Source organism: Camelus ferus, chromosome 9 (genome assembly GCF_009834535.1).
Source record: "Camelus ferus isolate YT-003-E chromosome 9, BCGSAC_Cfer_1.0, whole genome shotgun sequence".
Lineage (NCBI taxonomy): Eukaryota > Metazoa > Chordata > Mammalia > Artiodactyla > Camelidae > Camelus > Camelus ferus.
Genome location: NC_045704.1, coordinates 43,827,650 through 43,851,829, shown reverse-complemented (window position 1 = coordinate 43,851,829; position 24,180 = coordinate 43,827,650). Strand labels below are relative to the sequence as shown.

General features: G+C 51.1%; 1 protein-coding gene across 2 annotated transcripts; it reads right to left on the bottom strand.

The window, feature by feature from the left end:
• Positions 1-4,491: 4,491 nt before the first annotated feature.
• Positions 4,492-23,906, bottom strand: SLC9A5 (solute carrier family 9 member A5). 2 transcript variants are annotated; one of them, XM_006180627.2, is made up of 16 exons: positions 22,721-23,905; positions 19,702-20,004; positions 18,031-18,194; positions 17,764-17,842; positions 17,297-17,474; positions 16,500-16,720; positions 16,081-16,283; positions 15,765-15,854; positions 15,603-15,673; positions 14,731-14,860; positions 14,163-14,251; positions 13,877-14,003; positions 9,860-10,030; positions 9,273-9,342; positions 8,483-8,617; positions 4,492-5,869 (listed from the first exon to the last, which is right to left on the bottom strand). In XM_006180627.2, the coding sequence occupies exons 1-16, from the start codon at positions 22,911-22,913 to the stop codon at positions 5,397-5,399; spliced, it is 2,697 nt and encodes an 898-aa protein (XP_006180689.2). In that variant the 5' UTR covers positions 22,914-23,905; the 3' UTR covers positions 4,492-5,396. The 2 variants fall into 2 exon arrangements, with proteins under 2 accessions (XP_006180689.2, XP_032342413.1); XM_032486522.1 differs by lacking the exon at positions 19,702-20,004 and having other exon boundaries at positions 22,721-23,906.
• Between the last annotated feature and the right edge of the window lie 274 nt (positions 23,907-24,180).

The following is a 24,180-nucleotide window of genomic DNA, read 5'->3' as shown; positions in this document are numbered from 1 at the left end:
AGGGCTTGAGGGGGAGCATGGAGGGGCTTCTGTTCTTGAATACTCACAGGATAGGGTATCCCTGTCCTAGCCTCCCTCAGCAAAACAAAGAGCACTCATTCCTCTCAGTCGGGAGAAGAAAAGTGTTGGCCCAGGGTCCCAGGGCCTCCTAGAAAGACTCCCTAAGCCCAGACCAGCTACTTGGGACTACTAGGGGCCAGAAGGGGTATCTTCATGGAGGGTAGGAGAGCGGGGCCCTTCCACTACAGCTCCCATCTTCCTTTCGGTCCTCAGTCCCAGAAACCAAGAAATAGGTTGTATGATCCCATGATGGGATGTGGGGATTGCTGTTTGGGATAGAGGAAAGGAGGGGGGCAGGGAGGCCCCTGGGGTGGGAGGTGACCCGACCTAGCAGAATCTACCAATCCACCAAACCTAGACCCTCCACTGCCTTGCATTCCTGGCCTTTCTTTCACATACATCCCCTCCTCACAAAGTCCAGCCAAAGGGGCTGAGACTGAGGTCAGGGTTCCTGAGCCAGAGAGCCAGGCTTGCTCTTCTACTTACCTGCTGGGTGAGCTCCAGCAACTCAGTCCTCTTTGATCCTCCTCTTACTCACCTGTAAAAAAAGAAAGCCATTCCTTTCTCCTGGGATTGCCAGCAGGAGGACAAAGGAAGATCTTATATGTCAAAGGTCCACTTGCTGCCAGCACTTGGGCTGTGTTCATGCTCTACCCCTCATTTCGCTTGGACAGTTGACCTGTGAGATCCCTCCCAGCTCCAAGATGTGAAGTCCCATTGGGGCATGTGGACCTGACTCACACTCCCCAGTTTGTGGGAAGGTTGTAAGAAGGTAGGCTGTGTGGCCAGAAAAGACACTGTGCCCCTAAACACACTCAGGCCCTTGGTTCCTTGTGGGGAGGAGGCAGTGTGTGTAGTAGCTTCCCTGGTTCTAAGACAGGCACTTCCTTCATGAGCCAAGGGAGGCTGCCAGAGGAGGGAACCTGGGCATCAGAAGCAACAGCGGTTGCCTCCTCCCCACCATCCCAGCTGCTACATCAGCACCAAGTCCGGATTCTCAGGGTAGCTACCCAGGAGCCTTCTTCATGAGCTGATCTTGCTGTGAGAGAGGAGCCTTGGAGTGGTCCTGCTCCATCCACAAGCCCCTGCAAGCCCTCTCATCCCACCCTCCTCTAGCTTTACTGAGCATCAGGACCAATCTTGGCTCCCTCCCCAACTGTCCCAGAGCCACCCCACTGAGTCATTGCCTTCCATTCCCTCCCTCCCCTTCTGCTGCTCTCTGTCTGCCCGCCCCCCACCAGCCCCCTCCCTCTGTGAGTCCTAAGAGTTGGTTGGATCTGCTGGCAGGCACATGCATCCCTCCAGTGCCAGAGGCAAATAAGAGGCTTGAGGCAAATAAGAGGCTTACGCCACAGGCCATTGCTGACCCCAACACCCTTGGGCACGGGCAGACAGACAGATTGAGGGGCAGGGGCAGGGGCAGGGGCAGGGCCAGGCCTTGGTTTATTCACTCCACGTAGAATGTGCATTATAAGCTTCATGAAAACATGAAGCTGTTGTTCACTTCTGTGCTTTATACCACCTAGCACAAGTCCTGGAATAAATGTTGGGGGTGCCGGAGACTGGTTGCATTACCCCTGCCCCACTGAGGCTCCCCATTCATGAGCCAGATGTAAACCAGTCACAAGTGGAGACAGATTCAGAGGCTCAGTCCTAAAGGGACACAGAAGAGGCAGAGAGCTGTGGGAAATACGGCCCCAGAATGGCAAAGATACAGATAAAAATGGGGGCAGACTGAGGCCTAGTGGCGAGCACTAAGGGCTGGGCCTAGAGCCAGCCTGGGCCGCTGACCGCAGCAGGCTCTGTGGGCTGAGCTTGCAAGACTGAACAGTGACTCATGGGCCTGTCTCTGTGGTTCTCTTGGCAGCAAAATCTACTCACAGCAGCCTTTTCCACTGAGATCATGAAATAGGGATGGGCCTCACTCTTCTGCTCCTTCCCCAACTTTTCCTCAGCCTCCCATTTACATGAATCAATCAAAAATGAAATGGGAGCTCTGTGCCTTAACAGGCCTAGTGATAAGAGATCCACAGTCATTGCCCTCACTCCACCCCAAACCTGGCGTGCCCTCTTCATTACTGCCCAAGACAGTGAGGGTGATAGGTACCTCAAACTTTCCAGGCCCCTCTCACCTCTGTCCTAAATAAACTGCAAATTCCTTAGTGTGGCATTCAATGCCATCCAGAGGCATCACAGCCATCCTGTCCAGCTCCCAGTTGGGCCTGGAAACCTCATCTTGTCTCAGACTGTCTCCTGTACGTGGAATGCCCATGCTCATCTCTCCAGGTCAAAAATCCTTCCTGCTTCAGGGCCAAGATGCAGGTCAGGCGGCACTGGAGGCCATTACTTCCATCTTGCCTGGTTAGGTAGTAACTTGCTTGCTTTCCTGCATCCCAGATGCCTGCCTCCCCTCCCAGCTATGTTCACCTGCTTTCTTCCCCCAGTCTGCTCATCTCTGACCAAGCCTACCTGCCTGGCAGTCCCCCTGTTCTTAGGTACCCAGCTCCAGGCCCAGGAGCCCCTCTGCACCCTCCCCTACACCATCAGTTGCCTGATTGTGTGGATTTTATTTCTAACCCTGTCTAATCTAGTAGTTTTTGAAGGATGTGGTCTTTGGGTCACCTCCCTTCAGAGAGTTGGTTAAGATTACAGATTTCTGGGCCCCCATAGACCTGGTGAGTCAGAACCTTAGGCGTAGGCCCAGGAATCTGTATGTTTGACAGGCTCCCCGGTGATTTTGACACTGAGTTCTAAGAATGGCTGCCTGCCTCTCTAGCACCAGCCTCTACCTGGGCTCTGTACTTAAGTTCTTCTCTGGGCTGCTGGAGGAGCCTCCCAACAGGTCTTTGATCTCTAGGCTTTCTTCCTACCAATCCTTCCTCCGTGGGGGTTTTCACCCATCCTCCACCTGGCACCAGCTACATTTGAGCTCCCTAACACACATCACTGCCCACACTCTCTGGGTCACAGTTCTCCCAAGCCAGCTCTCTGCCACCCCCAAAACTCATCAGGGTGACCCACCCAAGCCTTTGTGTCCCTGGGTGGTCTCTCCCCAGCACATCGCCCATTGCTCCTTGCTTTTCATCATGTGTGCTCCAGGCGTCCTTTATTCGTGCTGCTCTTTCTACCTGGAATGCACCCACACAACTTCAGCTGTGTTGTCAGAGCTCTTACACACACACATACACACTCCTCCCAAAGCCCTCCCAGATCTCCTCAAAGCCCCACAATACTTTCCATCCTCTTTGCCTTGTAATATAAGACCAGTGATGATAAAAGTGTATGATCCCTTACCATGGGCCAGGCTCTATACTAGGTTCTTCTCATTTTATCATATAATTCTGACCGCAGCCTTAAGAAATAAGTATGATTATTACCTCATTTTAAAGATAAAGACCCTGGGGCTCAAAGAGAGTATGTAACATACCTAAGATAACATAGCCAGTGAGTGACAGGTGGGACTTCTAGGTCTTATCACTGCCAACCATAAGCAACGTAAGGGAAAAGCCTAAGTCACTCTTTCTTCACATCTTCCTGATGCATAACATAGAAGAAGTGTTTGTTGACTAAATTTGTAACCTTTGCAGTGTGTTGAGTCCTTCAGATCTATAAGGACAGAAAACTGGCTGGTAATTACCTTGGGCAAGGCAGGGGGTGAGGCATGACTGCTGATGGGTACAGGATTTCTTTGGGGGATGATGAAAATGTTCTAAACTTAAATTGTGGTGAGGGTTGCATAACTCAGTGAATATATTAAAAACCACTGAACTGTGTATTTTAAGTGGATAAATTTTATGGTACGTATGTTATGCTTCAATGGATAGGTATGTTTTTAAAAATCCTCCAGCACAATGGGAATTGAATCTGAGTCAGCTGTTATTAGGGATTTCTATCCCTAGATGTTTCTGGACCCCACGCCACCCAATTTGTATCGGAAACACTCAAGGTAACCAGCACCCTTGAGATTGTCCTCCTATCTGCCATGTGCAGACACTTCTGTTCATATGCCCTACACCTGTCTCCAGGTGTTTAATGAAGGCTTATCCTGTCCCAGTGTGTGGTGGTTGCATCTTTGGACACCTTGGCACCTGACCTCTGAGATGTCTTTCCCTGTAGGCCTTCCCCGTCTTGTGGATCCCCAGCTCTGTGACCCTGTGCAATACAACAATCCCCTGGACTGCCACTGCAGGCCTCCTGTAAGGTGACAAATTGGGAAGGTATGGGAGAGGAGGGAGGGAGGGCCACACGGCCTCATAGCCCTTCCCAGGACGCCTGCCCCTGCTCCATTGTCTCTCCCAGAATCCCTGGGGCAGACAGTTGGAAGTTTCCATCTCCTTCACCAGATGCCCCTGTTGCCCCCTACTCCCACCCCTAGAACCCCCAGACACATGGACACAGGACACACATCCATTGGAGAAATGTTTAATGTGTCTTACGTTCAAGGTACAAAAATACAAGACAGGTGCTAACCTCAGGAAAGTCACTTGCCTCCCAGTCAGCCCCCAGAGCAATGGAGCAGTGGCCCTGGGATACCTGGCTCCTTTCCTGTTTGGGAAATAACAAGATGATAATGTGGGAGCCCAGAGGCTACCATCTACCCTCCTGAGAAAACTCAGACCCAAGATTCTGAAAGGTCCAGACTTGGACACAGAGCAGCAGATCCCAGAGTGACCCCAGCTGAGAAGCAGCCCTGATCTGAAGCTTGGCCCAGCCCTGTGGCCTTAGTCCTGGAAAAGAGGAACAGTTGCCTCAATTACTGGCAGCAAAGGGAAGGAGATAAAGCAAGAAGTAGAGACAGATTCCCAGTGCCCTAAACAAATTGGCTATGGGTAGCTGACCCAACAGGGCAGCATAGCCCATGGTTCAGGCCTCCTGCACCTCCCACCCCAGTCCCTCTGAGAACCAGCCCCTCACTGGTCCAGTGCCATGGAGCCTTACCGCCAGGGCACTGTCCTTGAGCTGGTGCTGGGGAATGGGTGGAGGGCAGGAAAGGCCAGCAGCAGCTGAGGAATGATGCCCTTGCTTTGGGGGTAGGAACAACTGCCTAGAGTGACCCCAAGAGGACCCACTGGGGAAGAGGCATCAGCTACCCACATCTCAGGGGCTAGGCCCTAGAAGCTCTGGACTGGGTCTTTTGCCAGGGTAAGGGCATTACTGAAAGGGAAGGTGGCAGGAGTTGGGAGCAGAGAGAATGGTGAAAAGGGTCCCTGTGAGGACCAGCCCCAAGGGAGCCCAGTTGCTACTTCAGTCCAGGCCCCCCATGTCAGGCTGAGTGGGCTCCTCTGCCCATTATGCAGGGAACACTTCCTATGGGGGCTCCTCCCTGGGTCCCTGGGCTACAGCCGGCTGCCTCTATTGAGCTGGATGCACCAATGGGAATTGGCCGTGCCTGGGCTAAGGTGAGTGTGGTCCCCATGCCCCATGAGGGGCTGCAGCTCCTGTCGCTGGGGGATGTCAGCGCTGCTTTCGCTGCGAGAGCGGCCAGCCTTGGCTAGGCTCGGGGGAAAGGCAAAGCTAAGGCGTGGATCAGAAGGCAGGTTGAGAGGGGCTTGGGGCTCTTCAGCAGCCACTGGGCAGGGAGGCAGGCGGGTCATAGTGGGGGCCTGGGTACAGGGCGGGGATGCCAGGCTCTCCAGGGATGAGATACTCTGGTTCCAGCCTGTCTGCATGTCCACGGGTACAATCTTGGTGGTTTCTGAGGACACGTAGACTGCCAGGTCCCCCTGCCCACTCTTCCAGGGTAGCTCCTTCTCTGCACAGGTTGGGGAGGGGGGGATGACACGTGGGCTTGGGCACACCTCAAGGCTCCCTGGAGACAGAGTACACATGCACTCATATCAACTCAATGGAATCCTTCTTAAGGATAAGCATGCTTTCATAAATAAGTTCATTCCACAGTTGCCATATTGCATCCATTTGTGCAGTCATTTGATGCATGCTTGCCAAGGGGAAGCACCACAGCTGGTTTTGCTCCCTGTTGTGTCCCTAGCACCTAGCACCTAGCACAGCAGTTGCTCAACAAATACCCATTGAACAAATGAAAATAAAGCAAGAGAAAGCAGGAGCAAGGCAGCAAAAAACCCAACCACGATCAGCCCTCACCCAACTTGCAGTGCCCGTCTTAAACCACATCCTGCCAAGCCCCATCCCAGGGTGAGACAGCAGCAGGGTGAAGATTTCGAGTCTTGGCCACTGGGCTTCTTGCCTGAGCTCCCTTTGGTGAGACAGAGCTCAGGAGAGTGAGCTCACACGAACCTAACAGGCTAAAGCTGTGCTGTGAAGGGGATGCCAACGCACAGGGACTGTGAGCCAAGAATCCTAGGACTGCTGGCAGCCAGGATGGAAGGCTCGACCGCTGCATTACAGGAAGTCTGAGGTTCTGAAAGAGGAAACCTGGGAAAGAGCAGCTCTCCAAAGTCAAGCTCCATGCCTTGCATATAATAGGTGTTTAGTATGTCTCTGCTCGTTGATAAAGTCCCAAGCAATCCAATAAACTTGACTGAGTACATTATGAAACCTATTGATGCTGTGATTGAGAGTAAAACCACCTCTTGAAAGACCTGGAATACTGTTTTAAATATTAACAAGAACAACAACAACAACAAAAACTTCAGTGTTCACCTTTAGAGGATGCTAAGGAACTAACTTACTGACCTAAAAACTGATAAATAAAAGGAAAAATTCAAGCATTTATCCATTCTTTCCTGTGTAAAGTGTACCTCAAAGTAATTAAGCAATTGATGAGTTTTTTTATAGCATTCCTGCTAATAAATTCAGATAAAAAAAATAGATGTATAAAATCACCATTTTGCAACCCCTAATGAAATGTTGGATCTGGCTGTGATCACCAGTGACTGCTAACACCATCTGATGAAAAGCTGACAGGCAACTTGATAACAGATGGATCAGGCTAACAACAGCTGAAGCCAACAGTCAATGTCAGCCTCACGAAAAGACAACCAGATGGTGTGTGCTTCCTGATGTGGTGCAATAGGAAGTAAAACATTACCACCTATCAAGTGTGCCTACCAAAAAATTTAAACTGAAACCTGATCTAGATTTAGTAACTGGCTTAAGGGAAATATAAGGGACAGTGAAACACGTTAAATGACACTTTGGGGATGCAATCAGCAAAATGCAGACAAGGAAAGACTGGGACAAATAACCAGGTTATTTCAGTAAATACAGTGCAAGGAAGAAAAAGTAGATGGGGGACCTGTAAATCAGGGTCTTTCAAATGACACTATTGACAGGTTGGAACAGATACTTTGTTGTGGGGGGCTGCCCTGTGCATTGTAGGATGTTCAGCAGCATCCCTGGCCTCTACCCATTCACTGCAAATGTACCTCTCTAGTTGAGAAAACAAAATATCTCCAGACATTGCCAGTGTCTCCTGGGGGGCCGGAATCACTCCACCACCACCCCCTTGAGAATCACTGCTATAGGTTAAAAGACACTTTTATCAACAGAATGCCCTGTGTGGGCCTTGTCTGGATTTTTATTTGAACAAAACTACTATAAATAAAATATTAAGACAATCAGGGAAATTTGAACACTGACCAGATATCTGATAACAAAGATTTTTAGATATGATAATGGTACTCTGGTTATATTTTTTTAAGAAGACTCTTTAGCTTTTAAAGATACATGCTTAAGTATTTCTTGATAAAGTGATATGATATTTGAGATTTGCTTCAAAGAAACACAATGAAGAGAGGGGCATAGTGAGGGTATAGATGAAGTAAGATTGATTAGGAGTAGGTAATTATTGAAGCTGGGTAGTGGATAGATGGCAGTGTATTTTACTATTCTGTCTCTTGTATATTTTTAAATTTTGTATAATGAAATATTTTTTAAAGACACTTCAGGGTGATTAAGCCAACTAGCAGTGATAGTCAGCATTATGAGTGGGTTATGTCTCCACATATGGGAACATACATGTTTTTTATCCACAGTAATGCCATTTGAATGAATTTAGACTCCTTCCCCAGGTCAAGCTGCCACCCTCACCAGGGGCTCTACTTGAAGGCTGGCGTGCTGAGCATGGGTCACAACAGAGATAGATGTTAGGCTTGCTTGTCACCTCGAGTTTTTCACCAGAGTGTAAAGGGTGGTGGCACGGCAGTGAAAAGGCTCTGGAATCACATAGGTCAGGTTCAAATTCTGTTTCTGCTATGTGATGCTGGACAGGCCCCAAGTCCCTTTTCAAGCTCAGTTTCCCCATCTTGGTTGTCATGAGGGTTGATCAGATGATGTATGTCAGGTGTCTGACATAAAGGATATGCTCAGGAAATACTGCTTGAATACATGAGCAAACAGGAAAAGGGACTGTCTGGAGTAGAGGCCATTAGTGAAAAGGGAGGAAGCTAACTGCACAGCTCCAGCTTGCTCCAGAAGGAGGTGGGCAGGAGGAAGCCATTACCTGAGACCTTGCCCTCTTGGAGAACCTCGCTGGTGGCCCGAGCCACAAAGATGATTCCCTCGTCGTCCTCCTTCTCTGTCTCCGAACTGTCGCTCTCCTCCTCCTCCTCAGACTCCACGGTTAAGATCACAGCAGCTGGACAGGGACGAGAGCTGAGAGGGGGTGGCCAGCCCAGTAGCTGCCTCTTGGTACTGCACAACCCCAGGCCAGACCCTGTCCACCCAGGCAGAGCCCACAGTTGTCCAAAGCACGTGCTTTGTCCTAAAGCTATCTCAGCACTGGCCTATGGGGTTGGGAGCTTGAGCAGAAAGGGATGTGGGGCTGCAGAGCCAAAGGAGGCAACAAGGAAAGCCAGGCCCTCAGAGGAAGCCATAAGGGAAATAAATCACTTTCCAGCTCCCTTCTCAGCCCCAGATCCCATCACCAGCTGGAAGGCCCATCAGTGTGCAGCTTGTCCAAATTCCTGGTTTTAAAGACAGGGACGCTGGGACCTAGCATCCACCCATCCCTTAAGGCCCAGACCAGGCTGCCCCTTTATGGCACCCTCTCCAAGTTCTCAGGGCCTGTAACCTGTAGTTAGCTATCAGACTCCTCCAGTCACAAATGTCTTATAACTGTTAAGAACATGTCCAGCTTTGAAGTCAAGTGTACCCATTTAATCCCTGAGGGGAAGAGCCCCAGCTCATGGCACTGAATGCCATACAGAGGAGGTCCTTCAGGCTTCTGGTGATGGGCCTCTGCCCTTTTCCTCCCCGTTCCATTCTCTGCCCTACCCCCACTCCATGCTTGCCTGTGTCCTGGAAGCCCAGGTCTCGAGGAGGTTTCCCATTTGTAGCCTCAGTGTTAGCCACACCATCCTTCTGAGGACCAAGAAAAAAACTCTAAGCCTCTGGTCCAGGCTCCAAACCCCAACCCTCTCATCTGGTAGGGTCAACAGGAAGACAGATCTTCCTGACACAGCAGGGAAGGGAATCTGTGTCAATCCCAGTGGTTCTACCATCCCTTGATCCCTCAGGCAAGTCTGATGTGTTCCAACAAAGTCTCTCAGTACATCAGCCTGGGCTGAATAAGGAGCTCATGGGAGTCCCCCCAACAAGGGATCTGCCTTTCTCTTGCTCAGTTCACCCCTGGTAGGTGGTCTTGCTGCCTCCCAGCAGGTGACTGCATGGTCAGAAGCCTGATCTCCCTCTGAAGGCCTTACCTTCCCCTTCTGGGGCTCCAGGAAGATGCAAAAGGGAACCCAAACTGCTGCAGCCCCCAAGTCCCTGAGAATTATCCATTAGGGGAACCCGCAGGCTGGATTCCAACACTTGGGAGCTCAAAACTGTGTGTCGTCAGCCTCCAGCCACAAACGGGAGTCCCAGAGAAAGCACATGCCTTTTTGTGGCTGGCCTTGCGGGGTCGTGGCTTGCTCTTGGTGAAGCAGATGTTGTGCTTGGTGGACTTAAAGGACTCCAGCCGCCGCTTCATGTTCTGCTGGAAAACCTCCTTGTCCTGGCGCTCCTGCGCATCGTCCGAGATGAAGTGGCGGCTGCAGCTGGCTTTGTACTGCCAATGACAGCCCCGCCCTGCCATAAGGCTGGGTGCCCTGGCCTCCCACAGGAACCCCAGACCACAGCCCCATGTCCACCATAGGCCTTTCCAGAACTAGCCATGGATTACACAAAACAAATAGTACAATAGGGACCCAGCAAGACTCCATTCTCAGTTCACTGGGGAGAAACTTTCCTTTATGTCAGAACTTAGTCCCCAAATTTGACTTTCCTTATCCCCTACTGCCCGCTCCCAGTTCTCTCTGATATGAAGTGACAAGACACAGGGTCCCCTGTGGGGCTATTATGAGACCAAGGAGGGCATTATGAGACCAAGGAGGGCATTTCCTTCTTTGCACCTCTGTTTATCTGAGCCTGGCCCATTTGCCTCCTTTTAGCTACACAGGACTCTGTCCAGGTGGAACTCTCAAGCTAGCCATTTCAGCAACCACCACCCTGACTCCTCGGGCTGCACTTTAAACTTCCATGACTATCTCTCCTGACACCCTGGGCCCTCTTGGTCCAACAACTACCTGTGCCCAATTCAGGACCATCCCATCACCTGCTACTTCCAACTCTTTCTCATAAAGATCAAGCCCACTACACACTCACCTAGACTGTCTCTGCCTCTGCCCTTGGCTGCTTAGCAACCTTTTCATTACCTAATGGTAATCCCCCAAAGTACTGCCCGCATGTTCCAAATCATCTTGTTCTGCCTCACATCCCCAATCTGGTCCCTTTCCTTTACCTCATATTTTCTGCTTCCCTGAACCAGATCTAAGCATTCCCTTCAAGTCTCTTCCCATCTGCTCTCTATACGCTCACCAGAGGTGCCGCTCTCTCCTGGTGCAGGGGCCCAGCTCCTTCGCAAGGCCCCTCACTCCCTAACCCCAGTCTCCTCTTTGCTCAGCTCACTCCTTCCTGCCTCCATCAATTCCCTGCGCCTTCCTCCCTCCTGTTCCTCCACTCTCCTCTACTTCAATCCCTCCCTCACCACTGGCCCCTTCCCTCTGCTTTTAAGCATGCTCCTGTCCTTACCTCCTTGAAGAAGGCCTTTCCGTTGACACCATTGCCACCCTTTTGCTGCCAAACTTTTACACTTAACGTTCTGATGCTTTCCCTAATACTTATTACTTCCTTAAGTATCAGAAATACAACTCCAGGGTCCGCAACTCTTCGGTGCTGCCTTCTCCCTGGTCATCAGTACCAGGGTCTCTGGTTAGGCGCTGGCCTGACCTCTGTGCAGCATCCAACCCTCCTTCCACACCAGGCCTCCAAGACACCATCTGCTTCTGCCCCTCCGAGGGCTCTTCTCTGTCCTTCGCTGGCTCCCCTTCCTTTACTTCCATGTGCATTCCTCAGTATTGCTATTGCCTTCCCCCGCCCCAAATGCTCTCCCCAGTGAATGTATCCACTCTCTCAGTGTCAGCTAGCCCAGTGATATATCTCTGGTTCCCAAACACCAGCCATCAGACTAGCTGCATTTGAATTCCTGTGGGGACTCAATGAGAGCAGATTCCTCGCCCCATTCCACAGTACAGAATCTCCAGGAGGCCAAGCCAGGAATATGTATTCTAGCAAGCTCCCCAGAAAATTCCAGGTGATTCCAAAGGTGAGGAAACCTCTAATATAGATTGCTTCCAAATCTTTATCTCCAGCCCTTATCTGTCTCTTAAACTATAATCTTAGGTTTCTAACTATATACTAGACACTTCTGTCTCTCTCTAATGATATTTCTGTGAAGAACATGAGGAATTATGGATTGTGTTCTGGCATAACTAAGTGGATTCAGAACTGGTTGAGCAACCATACCCCAAAAATGCTTGATCCATGTCAGTCTGGAGGAAAGTCTTTAGTAGCATGCCACAGGTCTCTGTCCTCAGCTCTATCCTGTTCAACAGTTCTGTGTTGATTTGGATGAATACAAAGTTAACAGGCTTAGCAGAGTTTTACATGATGTGAATCTGAGGAGATATTTGGTGGCAGACATGGGATCTAAACGATGGAATGATGGGCTAAATCAAATAAGATGACATTTAACAGGGATAGGCACAATCTTATTCCAGTTGTTTTTTTTTTAATTGACTATACAAGAACTGGTCGGGCTGAACCCACTGACCAATGTTATACACACATATCCACAGACATCCAATCATTCTGTACTTCCTGATGTGATACAATAAGAAATACATGGTACACCTATCGAATATTATGTTCCTGAATCCAACCAGGTCTTTAGATTTAACTACCAGGAAATACAGGGTATAGAGGGACATGTTAACCACTACCCCAGAATACAATCAGCAAAATCTATAAAATGGGAAATTCTTTGAGACAAAGTATCCAGTTTCTTCAATAAATAAGAAGAGGGGAAAAAAAGGAAGAAGAAACTACTGTAGATTTTTTTTAAAATAAAGAGACATATTTACTAAATGCAAAGTGTGGACTTTATTTGGATCCTGATTTGAACAAACCAGCTGGAAAAAGATAATTATTGAACACTGGCTGGACATTTGAAGTGAGAGAATTAGTGTTATTTGTTGTAAGTGATAATGGTACTATGGTTTTGGTTTGTTTGTTTTAAGAATTCTTGCAACTTAAGAGATACATATGGAAATATCTAGGGAATATACGGTATCTGGAGTTTGCTTTAGGATAATAAAATGTAGATGGGGTGTGGTGGGGGAATAGAATGTAACACATTTGACCATGCATTGGTATTTTTTGGAGCTGAGTGATGGTTAAATGAGAGTTATTTTATTCTCTCTAGTTTTGTGAATGACTGAAATTTTCCATAAGAGAAAAAGTAAACAAAACCAAAAAACAACAAAAACCCCAACAGGTTGGATGAGACATGGTTTCACAGTCATTAACTGAGGAAGACACGGGGTTTGCCTGATTGTAAGGACAATGTGGGGCTTCAAGGTGGTGAGCTAGACCTGGAGGGACTCTGGGCTGTGGAAGAGCATGGCAAGTTCCAGAACTAGGAAGGTGAGACAGCCCCTCTGCCCTGCCCTGGCCAACCACAGCCGGAGCAGCAGCTTCCATTCTGGGCCTTATTTCTAATGACCAAAGAAGACATACCAGGGACAGGAGCTTCTGGCCTGAGGGCAAGAAAGCCTGTGTGGAAGAGAGCTGTTTTGACACCTTTGAAGACTTACTCTGCAGAGCTGCAGAGGGTCAGATAAGGACCAGTGGGAGCAAATTAAAAAGACCAATTCTGTCTCAGCAGTAGAAACAGCCTTGACTGTTAAGGCGGCCCGGAATAGGAACAGCTGGCTTCTCATTTCAGAAAGGTTCAAGGTAATGGCATGCTGCCCCCTTGTGGGGTTGCAACAGATTCCCTCCTGGATGGGCTGAGCCTTTCCAACCCCACAGCTTCATGACCTCCATTGGACTAACTGACATTACCTACAGCAGATGTCTGCCTCCCCCAAGTCAGGCTGGTCCCAGAGGCTTCCTCAGCACTCCTGCTTCTCTCTGTGACCCCATCGAGCCCTGTGTACTCTATCTCCTACTCTCTCCTTCCCGGCCAATCATGCAGTCGTTTGTGCTCCTCTCCCTTCCAACCACCCAGCTCTAATCCACAGTGTTTCACTCCAGGTTCCCAAGTGCCACTCCCAGCCTCTCAACTCATCCTCTCCAATTTGATCTGCACTCTGCTACCAGAGAAGACATCCTCAAACAGCTAAACCTTTCTCCAAAAAAGCTAAAGGTTATTACAAACAAGATGAAGCCCACACTCTTCAGTTGGGCATCCATAGCTCTCCACAAGCTGGTGCCAGCTGCCTCTTGAGCCTTCAGTCATGGCCTTCCCAGACCACGCTCCCCCTCAGAACTCTTATGTCCTGCCTGCTCTCACCCTGCGGCGAGGTTTGTAGAGGCCTCCACAGAGCAGATGGTGCATCACAGCATCCTCACGGTCGCGGCCACTACGTACTGTGTCAATCACCTGCAGATCTAGACACGCTCCGCTGCCGCTTTCCCTCCTGCAGGAAGCAGGGAACACATGCTGGGGAGGGGTCAGGAGGCCCAGGCCAGGGGAAGGGCAGAAGCAAAGGTACTCACAAATTTTCCCCAGAAGGGATTCAGAGAGAAGGCTCAATAGAGAAGAGCTTGAGAAAGGGGAAGAGGGCTCAAGGACTTACAGCAGGTTGGTGACAGAGGTCTCTGCCACAGAATTGCGGCTGGGCATAGAGGGCAGAGTGAGCCGGGTGGAGGACAAGACGTGGCCTCCCTGCAGGGGCCAAGACAAAGGTCAGATGCAGTCAGGTGGAGGGTGGCCCAGACAGTCAGAGGGTAATAAAAAGAATAACAATGGTTAACACACTTTGCTCTTTTGATGTCCCAGGTACTGTGCTAGGCACTTGATATACTGAATCTATAAACTGTGACATAGGTACCCTTATTCCTGCTTTCTTACAGTGAAGAAACTGAGGCTCAGAGAAGATGAGTGACTTACCCAACGCCACAAGCCTGTGAGTGATAAGAATTGAACCACATCTGCTGACTCCAAAGTCCAGCTGTTTCCCACCTTTCTGGACTGCCTGCCAGACTCTGAACATCAGCATCAGGCCAGGCTGGTTCTTGCAGCTGGCACTTCACAAGACCATGGCGTCTGCTGGGAATTCCCAGCTCCCCACTCGGACCTGCCTGCTTGTTGCCCCTTCCTGCCCTGACAGTCACCTGCCCACCCACCACTGGCTGCTGGCCCACCTGGTCCACGAAGCTGATGGCATCCCGGATGTTGAGTCTGTAGTACACGTCCCAGATCTGGTCCCGGATGCGGTAGGCTGACCGCCGCATCAACAGCTGACTCAGGTACTTCTTGTCAAACTGCTCCCACCTACAGAGGATGCCAGGCCCGGTCCTGAGTACCATCCCCAAGGCCTGGCCAGCTAGCCCTTCTCAGATGTGGCAGAGGCACTGGCAGTGCCAGCCTATGTCTCTTGGCATGGACATGAGTCAGGGAGAATTTCAAAGCTAGTCTCTGCCCTTATGGAATTCCCAGTGTTGTGGGAAACCCTGACATTAGTGAAGTTATTACATATAACTGTAAAATTATAATTATAACAAGAACTGCAATGGATAATTGTAGAGTATGATAGGGATTTATCCTAGTCAGGGAGGCCTCCCGAAAGACTTGATGCCTGTGGTAAGATCTGAAGGATGAACAGAGGTTAAGTAGGTGAGATGGAGGCGAGAAAACGTTCAAGTAGAAAGAACATGTGTAAAGGTCCTGGTTGCTAGGGCAGCGGGGTCCTGGTGGGTCCTGAGTTTTTAGAACAGGGTTCATGTCATTAGCAGGCAGATAATCAGAGACACAGCTGAGTAAAGTGCAGCTGGAGTCCAGCAGATGCTAGACCATGCAGGCCAGGGCTGGGCAGGCCTCCCTTGGGAGCCATGTCTTAGCCTGAGAGGACTGGGACTGGGACGTCAGTACTGCCAGTACTGCCTGAAGGGCTTCAGGAAGAGGTCACCCAGCCTGAGCCTGGCTGTCTCCCTTCTCAGAAGTGTGGCACATGCCCCATGCTGCCCTAGCTGGTGGGGCTGCTGCTGCTGAAGGAGCCTCGGGGCAGCTCCCTCACCTGTCCCTCCAGTAGTGATAGCCATGGTGCCCCACAACGTCCTCCACTGCAGCCAGAATGTGGTCAAAAGTCTAGAAGGGGGTGGGTAGGGGGACCGCATCAGGACTCTGCTCATAATAGGAGAAGGGAGAGAGGGACAGGTGGAGGGATGGGGTTACCCACGTGCTCATGCAGTTCCTGGTTCAGGGTGGGTTTGTAATGCTCGCTCCTCTTCACCTTCAGCCACTTGACCAGTGGCTTGATGGTCAGGCCCTACAGACAGGCAACCAGTGAGCCCTCTCCTGTCCAGTTCCCTGCCGCCTTTCTTCTCCCCATAATTAGGCTTCAGCTTGTCTTTCCCCACCTCACTGCACTCAAGGTCCAGGAAGTCAGGCCTCTGCATCTCCCAATAGGAAGAGGAGCCCCTCTCCCAGAGGCGCCAAGCCTCCCCCAGGGCCTGCCAGACCCTCTCCCCATCCAGCTTTGTGGGTGCTCCCACCTGCACGATGACTGTGAAGAAGACCACCACAATAGTGGTGGCCACAAAATAGTCCTTGGCAGGGACTTTGGTCCTGTCCAGGAGGATGACGAGAGCGAAGGCCACAGCCCCCCGCAGGCCCCCATAGGACATCACCACCTGGTCAATCTTGTCCAAAGGGACCAGCCGGAACTGATTCAGCACCCACGTCTGCATGACTACGCCTATAGCAGGAAGGAGGCCAGTGGGAGCAGGGCTTTGGGAGCAGAGGGCACTGGGAGTGGGCAGCACCAAGTATCTGGGCTGAAGTCTCATGGGGCTGGGAGGGGTGAGCAACAAGAGGAGGCTTAGGAATTGATAAGGATGGGGACTCAGATTGGGAGGTGAGCTGGGAGGATGGGCAGGAAGGAGGCTGAGAAAGCAGAACATGCCAGCAATACCCAGGGCTCGGAAGAACAGGATGAAGAAGAGGGTGCCCAGCACCAGCCCAGAGTCCCAGGCCCACTTAGAAGAGTCCACAGCTGAGATGCCAAGCAGCATGAAGATGATGGTCTCAGCACAGCTGGCTAGGGTCTTCATTGTGTACTTGACAGCAGTGCGGGACTTATGGGAGATGTTGGCTTCCACATACTTCTTACAGCCCAGGCCACACACAGTCACCCTGGGAGAGGAATGGAGAGTCAGGGCAAGTAAGGAGGGTCGCAGGAAGCACAGCCTCTGGGATTTGAGCATGCACAGGAGAGGGTGTTGCCCATCACAGGATGTCACATTCTCAGAGCTGAAGCCCAGGGAGGCATGGAGACTGTCCAAGGATAGGAAGTAGTGGTCCTGGGATAAAAGAGTCCGAATCTCCAGGCTTCCCACTCGGTGCCTCCTGGAGGGGAAGACGGGAGAAACATACTCTGACTAGCACACTGTCTGAGGCACCTTTTGGAGTTCTGTGACCACCAGAGCCAGTGACATCAGGCCTTGAAGTCCACTTCTAGCTCAGCCCAAACCCAGAAAGCATTTCAGACAGAGGAAGATTGGGTTCTGGGGTGCCCAGGACAGGTCTAGAGGCAGGCCCTAGAAAGTTACCTGAGGTTTAGTTTCTCCCCAGGGAAGTTTGAAGCTTCCACTGCCACAAAGGTTCAGGGAAACCTATGAACTCCTCAGGGTCCTGCTTCTGTCCATGTGAGGGGCAACCATCTCCAGTGCCCCCTCCCAGCTGCCTGTCTGCAAGGGGCCCAGGACTCACGCAAGAATGGCGGAGAGCGAGGCCATTTCAGCAGTGAGGTAGGCTGCGTAGGCGAGGAGGAAGACCAGCAGCGGCTCGATGATGCGGACCCGCTTGGTGAAGCGTGTGGTCAGGGCCAGGAGGAAGGCAAAGACTAAGCCCACGGCTGCCCCGCCCAGACTGACCACAAACAAGGAGGCTGGGGGAGGAGTGGGTTGTCAGCATGACCCCTGAGCCAGACCCTACCCGGCCTGACAAGACTGCTGCCTGGCAGGGAGTGGAGGATGATGCCCACTGCACTCCCCAGGGGTCAGGATCCCGGGAAAGCCCTCCTTCTCAGGTTCTCAGGGCCCTATTTCTCCATAGGGAAGGGAAGGGAGTGAGGCAACCCCAAGCAGCGTCCTCTGTCTTGACATGGTGGGGGCAGGGGCTCAGCAACCCAGGGGAGGCAGACCTCCAGTGCCCTCCAGAAGAGGGGAGATACTGACCGACTCCCTTCAGGTAATCAGTGGCCTGCACATTGGCAGAGCCCATCTCCACGAAGGAGTTGCAGACCTTGTACAGCACCTGAGTGAGAAGAGGAGCATCATGAGTAAGGGGGGAAGGCAGCAATGGGGACTGCTGGGAGAGGGGGAAAGTGGAGACCATATTTCTTCCCCAGGGGGCCCAGGGAAGGGGCTGAGCCTGCTCAGATACCCAACTGGTCAGAGCACAGCGGCCTGGGGTCAGGGAATGGCAGCCGGCTGAACACTCACCACGGTGACCGCATCATTAAGCAGAGACTCGCCAAAGACGATAATAAAGAGAGTCTCATTGACATGCACCTCCTCGAAGACAGCCAGCACCGCCACAGGGTCCACTGCTGAGATGAGGCTCCCGAACAGCAGGAAATCCAGCAAGCCAGCCTGCACTCTAGGGGCTTTTGAGGGACAGATTGGGGACAGCAAATGGTGAGGTACTGAGTCACCTACAGCATTTTCTGTGACAAGCCCAGACTCCACCCACACTGTTAAATCAAGGATACTCAGAGAGGACTTGGGAAGGTGAAGAGAGCATCAGCCTGCAGGTCAGGAGACTTGAGCCTAAGGCCTGGCTTTGCCACTTACTAGCTCTGTGGTGTTGGTGCTGTCATTGCCGCATGACTTCTCGTAGGCCTCCTCATCTGCCTACCTCACAAGATTGCTGCAAAAATTAATCCAGGAGATGGCTAAGAAAGCCATGAAACCTGGAAAACTAAGGTGGCACTGACAATAAAAACTGCAGCAACAGTAGTAATAACCACCAGCAGGTGGAAATTGGCTGTTGACTTGCTTTATGGAGGAGAACAAAAGCAAATGCTTTCTCCCACACCTGTGGTTCTCAGCCTAAGGGATGTGACACACAAGTCTCAGCAGGAGGGGGAGGGGCTCTCCACCTATGAGGGCTGAATATAGTATGAAAAGCACCCACTACAGTTGGGACTTGAACATGTCATGTAATCTCTGTGAACCTCAGTTTCCTCATGTATATACTGGGGATAATAACAGTGTCTACCTCAGAAAGTTCTTTATTTAGCCAGTGCCTAATACATAGTAAGCACTGAATAGATATTACCTATTATTAGGATTACTATTATTATGGTCTGATGTCCTCCCTTCCCTTTCTGCCCCAAAGAGTTCGCTCACACATTAGGAAAACCAGGTTAGAGTCCCCAAGTGGAAGTTGCAGACCTCCCCTTGCACCTTGGGAAAAAGTCTAAATTATCGGCATTCAGGGTTGAATAGATCTTGGGGCTAGGAAATGAGGAAGAAGGGAGCAGGACAGGGCAGCCCGAAAGCAAAGAGCCTCAGTAAAACAGACCTCTCCTGCTAACCTTGAACCTGATGTCAAATGAGTTTAAGAGCTTCTATTTCCTCATTCATTAAATGGGACAAATTATACCCTAACAGGGTTGCTATGAAGAGTCAATGGGTTGAGTAAAGAGAGAACACCCAATGTAGTATCTTGCATCCTGTGGATGTATAATATGTATTTATTAAAAATAATAATAAAAACAGAAAACCATCTTGACATGGCCTGGGCAGAGCCCTCACAGAAATGATGAGCTGTGCCTCAGGGGAGCCAGACTGGCAAGTGGCAGTGTGGTAGTAGAGGGCAGGAGGCAGCTGAATAGTAATGCAGGCCTCCCAGCCTTGGCAGCCCACACACAGCTGGGAACCAGGCCTATTCAGCTGTCATCTGCAGAAGCCCAGACTCAACTAGCAAGAACCTAAATGAAGGCTGAAGGCCCATCTGGAGCGCTGCCTCACTCCTGGTGGGAGGGACCTGAGATGGAGCTCTCAGGGCATGGCTCTTGTCAACACGGGCTCTTCAGAGCTGGATAAGGGAGCTGAGTGATGAGTCTGACAAAGCCTCCCTCTGCCAGTCCAGGTCTTAGGGTCACTCACCCACAAGTCCAGCCTGCTGCAGGCCCCAGAGGGCAGTGCCTGTTGTGAAGGTATTCCAGAGTGTGCCCACCACAGCATAGGTGAGGATGGCGCCCAGGTTGTCAAAGAACAGCCGGCTAGGCATGAAATAGCCTGAGTCGAGCACGATAGGAGGCAGCAAGAAGAGGAAGAAGGTGCCTGGCTCCAGCTGGTACTCAGCTTTCTTGGCCACAGCCAAAACAATGCCCCCAAGCACCAGTCCGAGCAAAATCAGCAGGCAGCTCTCAGGGACCAGAGACGTCACCTTCCGAGACAAGTGAAACACTATAATGCAAGAGGGCAGGAGGTATCAGCTTATAGGACGGACACGGGGACACACACACACATACACACACTGGCCTAATACCTCCCAGTCTTAGAAGGTTATTCAAGGTGTGGACCCCTGCAGGACACTAGAATCTCCAACCTCCAGCACTACAAACCCTCCACTGCAGCCAAGGTTGTCTGTTTCTTAGTGTTCTGCCATGGCAATCTAGGCCTTTGCTTATTTTTTCCACTTCCGCAAATGCCTTCTACTCTCATCCTCAAGAGACCTCACCTTTCTCTGATCTCCCTTATCCACAGCCATTATTTGAACCTCAGCAAGTACCTGGTATGTTTTTATGCATAACATAGCTATAAAAATCAGAGCCTCTGGAGTCAGGCTGCCTAGGTTCAAAGCCCAGCTCCTCCATTTACTAGTTCTGTGACCTTGGAGCAAATAACTTCACCTCTTTGACTTTCAGTTTTCACATCAGTAAAATGGGGATAAAAACAGTAATCTCATAGGATTGTTGTGAAGTTTAAGAAGGACAATCTACTCAGAAGCACTTAGCCCAGTGCTTTATAGTAAGCAGTCAATAAATGTTAGCTATTATTATATTATTGTGTCCTACCTCCCTAGCTAGACCATAATGCATATTATAGGAGCACTGTAGACCTCATAGCCCAGTGTGCTTTTCATTATATTGGCTCACTAAGGATACAGTAGTTTAAAAAGCATCAGGTTTAACAGTCAGAAGATTTCCGGTTCTCCTTCTGGCTCCTTTGCTTCCTAATTGTGTGATCTCAGGCAAATTATTTAATGTACCTGAACTTCAATTTCTTCTCCTGTATTATGGGAAAAATACCCCTCACCAGGGTGAGAATAAAATGATGTAGTGTGAATGTGCCTAGCAGAATGTCACACACATAGTAGGATCTCAGCAAATGTTAATTCAGTATGACTCTGGGGGAAAATAATAACAGATCTGTGCATAGAAAAGGAGATATGAAATGGTTTTCTAGCACTATTGCCACTCCTACCTTTGCCCCCTAACATAAACTCTTAGCTTTCCCTGAGGCCCTAAGACCAGAGTGAGCACCTCTCCCCAAACAATCCTTGGAGTAGTGGGTAGTGGGGGAAGCCTCAATATTAGGCTGTGAGAGACCCAGTGCCAAGAGGGTGCCCTTTGGAAGCTGTACCCAAATGCCTGGCACATGGTGGGATCTACATAAATATTTGTTGAATAAAAGAAGAAAAAAAAATCTAGCAGTGAAGCTGGAGGAAAGTATCTCTGAACACTCTACATATCTTCTCCCCCATCCCAATGATTTTTTTTTTTTATAAGAAAAGACTCTTCTACATCCATAGGAGCTGTCATCCAAGTTAGAAAAAGCACTATGATTTATGGGGGAAACTACAAATCATTGCTTTAAAGCCTAAACAAGACAGGAACTCTCCAACTCACAGACTTCTCAGCAAACCCAATTCTTAGCTCCCAAATCTGAGGTTCCTCTCACTTTGCTCTTATTGCTATCAGGCCCTAAGATGAGCTCAGTCATAGCTCTCCCCACACTCATCGTCCCCATCTCCTCACCTTTAGGGACCCTTTTCCATCCTTATCACCAGAGCATGCATCAGCCCCAACACTGCAATCCAAACCCTTCACAAAAGCCTGTTCTCTGACAGAACCAGTCTTCCTGAAAACATTTCAAGCCCCATTTGCCATTATTAATGGGCTGCCACAGCAGAATGGAGAGTTCCTCTTCCTGCCCAACACCCCGTCCCCCCAGCTGTGTCCCTGGAAGAAGTGGGGGGCAAATTCTAGGCTAAGTGATTCCTACATGAAGACTGTATTGGTGAGACGAGTACAGGCTGTGCCAGCATAGATGGAGAGTGAGTGGCAATGCTCAGCTATAATTAGTCACCCCCACAGCAGAGCCTGCACAACAGGGAGAGGGAGGAGGGTCTCTGGTGGGAGGAGGGACCACTGGCTGCTCAGAAATGGGGAAGAAGGGGCAGAGGCAAGGAAAAGCAATTCTATTCAAGGAAAGGAGTCTGAAGCACAACCTTCAATATTGTGCAGATTAAAGGAGGTTGGATGTACGAAAGCATCTAGTGCAGACAGCACATATTAAGGCCCCAATAAATGGAAGTTTCTTATACCTTGAAATGGGAAGGAGGTAGACCTGAATTGGGGTGGGGGGCACAGCTATATACAAGAAGAGGACATCTTTAGAGGGGCAGAGGGGAACTTTAGAGGAAAAGTGGTAGTTTAGTATCCCAAGAGAATGGACACTTGGACATGGTCTCCAAGAAAGGCTACTTCCTCAGGACCAGGATGCCTGGGTTTACCAGAGAACACCATGCTCTCAATGGCTGCACACGTCTTCACTGCTGACGGGGGCTTTTAGGAGCCTGGGGAATGGTGGAGGAGAGGGCAGATCAAAGGGCTTACTGCAAGGAGAAGAGGGGAGAGAAAGGGCAAAGGAGTCTAGGGATGGGTCTGGCAGAGCTGGGGCAGCGCTTCGAGAAGGCAAATCTTCAGGGCTTCCATACGAGAAGGGGAGAAGGGAGATCCACAGTAGGCGGCGCAGGAACAGTGTAAGAGCCCGGATTTGTGGAATCCGCACCTAAGTCAGAGCACTCTGCAAAAAGACGGCCCGGATCTAGGGACTAGAGGCTGGGGGCAGGTCCGCTGGCGGTCGCCGGCCCTGGCGCACGCACACACGCACTCACCGATTTTGGCCAGGCTGGCCACCAGGATCCACAGGGCTACCAGGTAGGGCGCCTCCACCTCGTGCCACTGCCAGCGGAAGAGCGCCAACCCTGGGGGAGGCTCACCCGGCGACCCCGGCTCCCGGGTGGGCTCTTCGGTCGTTCCCGCCCCCGCCAGGGGCAGCCAGAGCAGCGGCAGTGCGGCGCGCAGCATCCTGCCGCCTGCCTAGCCGCCCTCCCGGCACCGCACGGCCGCCGGCTCGGCGTCGCCGCCGCCGCCGCCTACCGCCGCCCCCGCGTCACGGGCACGTGGGGTCCGCTACCCCCAATCCCGGCTCCGATACCCCTAAACTAGATCCGGACTCCGAGACCCTGCCCCGGGCGTCTATAGTCTGGACGCCCGGTCCTCCGCTCTAAACCAGTCTCGGCTCTGGAAATTCCCGAGTGCAGCCTTCCCCCAAGTCCTGCAACCTATTCTTTCAAGTCCGCTCCCCCAGACCTTCCCCGACTGGGATTCAGAGATGTGAGCGGCCACAGTCCTCCAGGGGCACCAATGCGTCCCACCCGCCAGAGGTAGCAGTCAGCCGCGGGAATGTCGGGGGTCCGGGGGGCGGAGTCCAGCAGGGAGGGGCGCGGCCCCGCCACCGCAAATGCAGCGGGCAACCAGGAGCTGGCCCCGGCGCTGCCGGGAGCAGACTGCAGGGGGCAGTGCGCCGCCGCCCTCCGCGAGGCACTCTGGAGCCTGAGACCCCACTACGGGTCCCAGCTTAAACCAGAGCTGCGCACGCGCATTGAGCCCTTTTAGAAAGCCGTGAGACAACTGTCCCTATCGTCCCCAGAAACCGCAAGGCCCAGCTCATTGCAGGCTGAGGTGGCTGTTCCTCTTCATCTACCGAACCGAGGGGGCACCTGGCCTCCCTTTCCCTTAAACTATAGTGAAGTCTTTTCACCTTTTCCATGAGACTCAATGAAAGGAATGTTTCTTCTTCCCTAAACCGTGGTAACCCCAGCAAATCGATTCCCTTCAAATTAAGACGGATCCTCCCAACTTTTTCCCCAAACCTGAGGGGGCATTTGGTTTATCTCTCCCCAAACTGGGGAGGACCGTTTCCACTTTTCATTGAAGCTGAGGGGCAACCCACCCCAGTTCTTCCCCAAAACTGCAGTTAACATTTTCTACCTCCTCCTTCAAACTGAGTTATCCCATCCTTTTCCCAGAATGAGGAACACCCGCCTCTCTTCCTCTAACTAGAGGTAAATGATCCCACTTCTTCAAGTTAAATGTAATATGTTTTTACTTCCTGCTCCAAACTGAAAGGGACCCATCTCCCTCCTTTCCCCAAAAGAGGGAAACCTATCCACTTCATCCACTCAAGGAATCAGGACATTCTCGTCCTAAACTAAGGGGGACCTGGCTGGCCACTATCTGAAGAAACTTAACACCCTGCCTTGCCCTAACAATCCCTCAGGAGAGCGCAGCC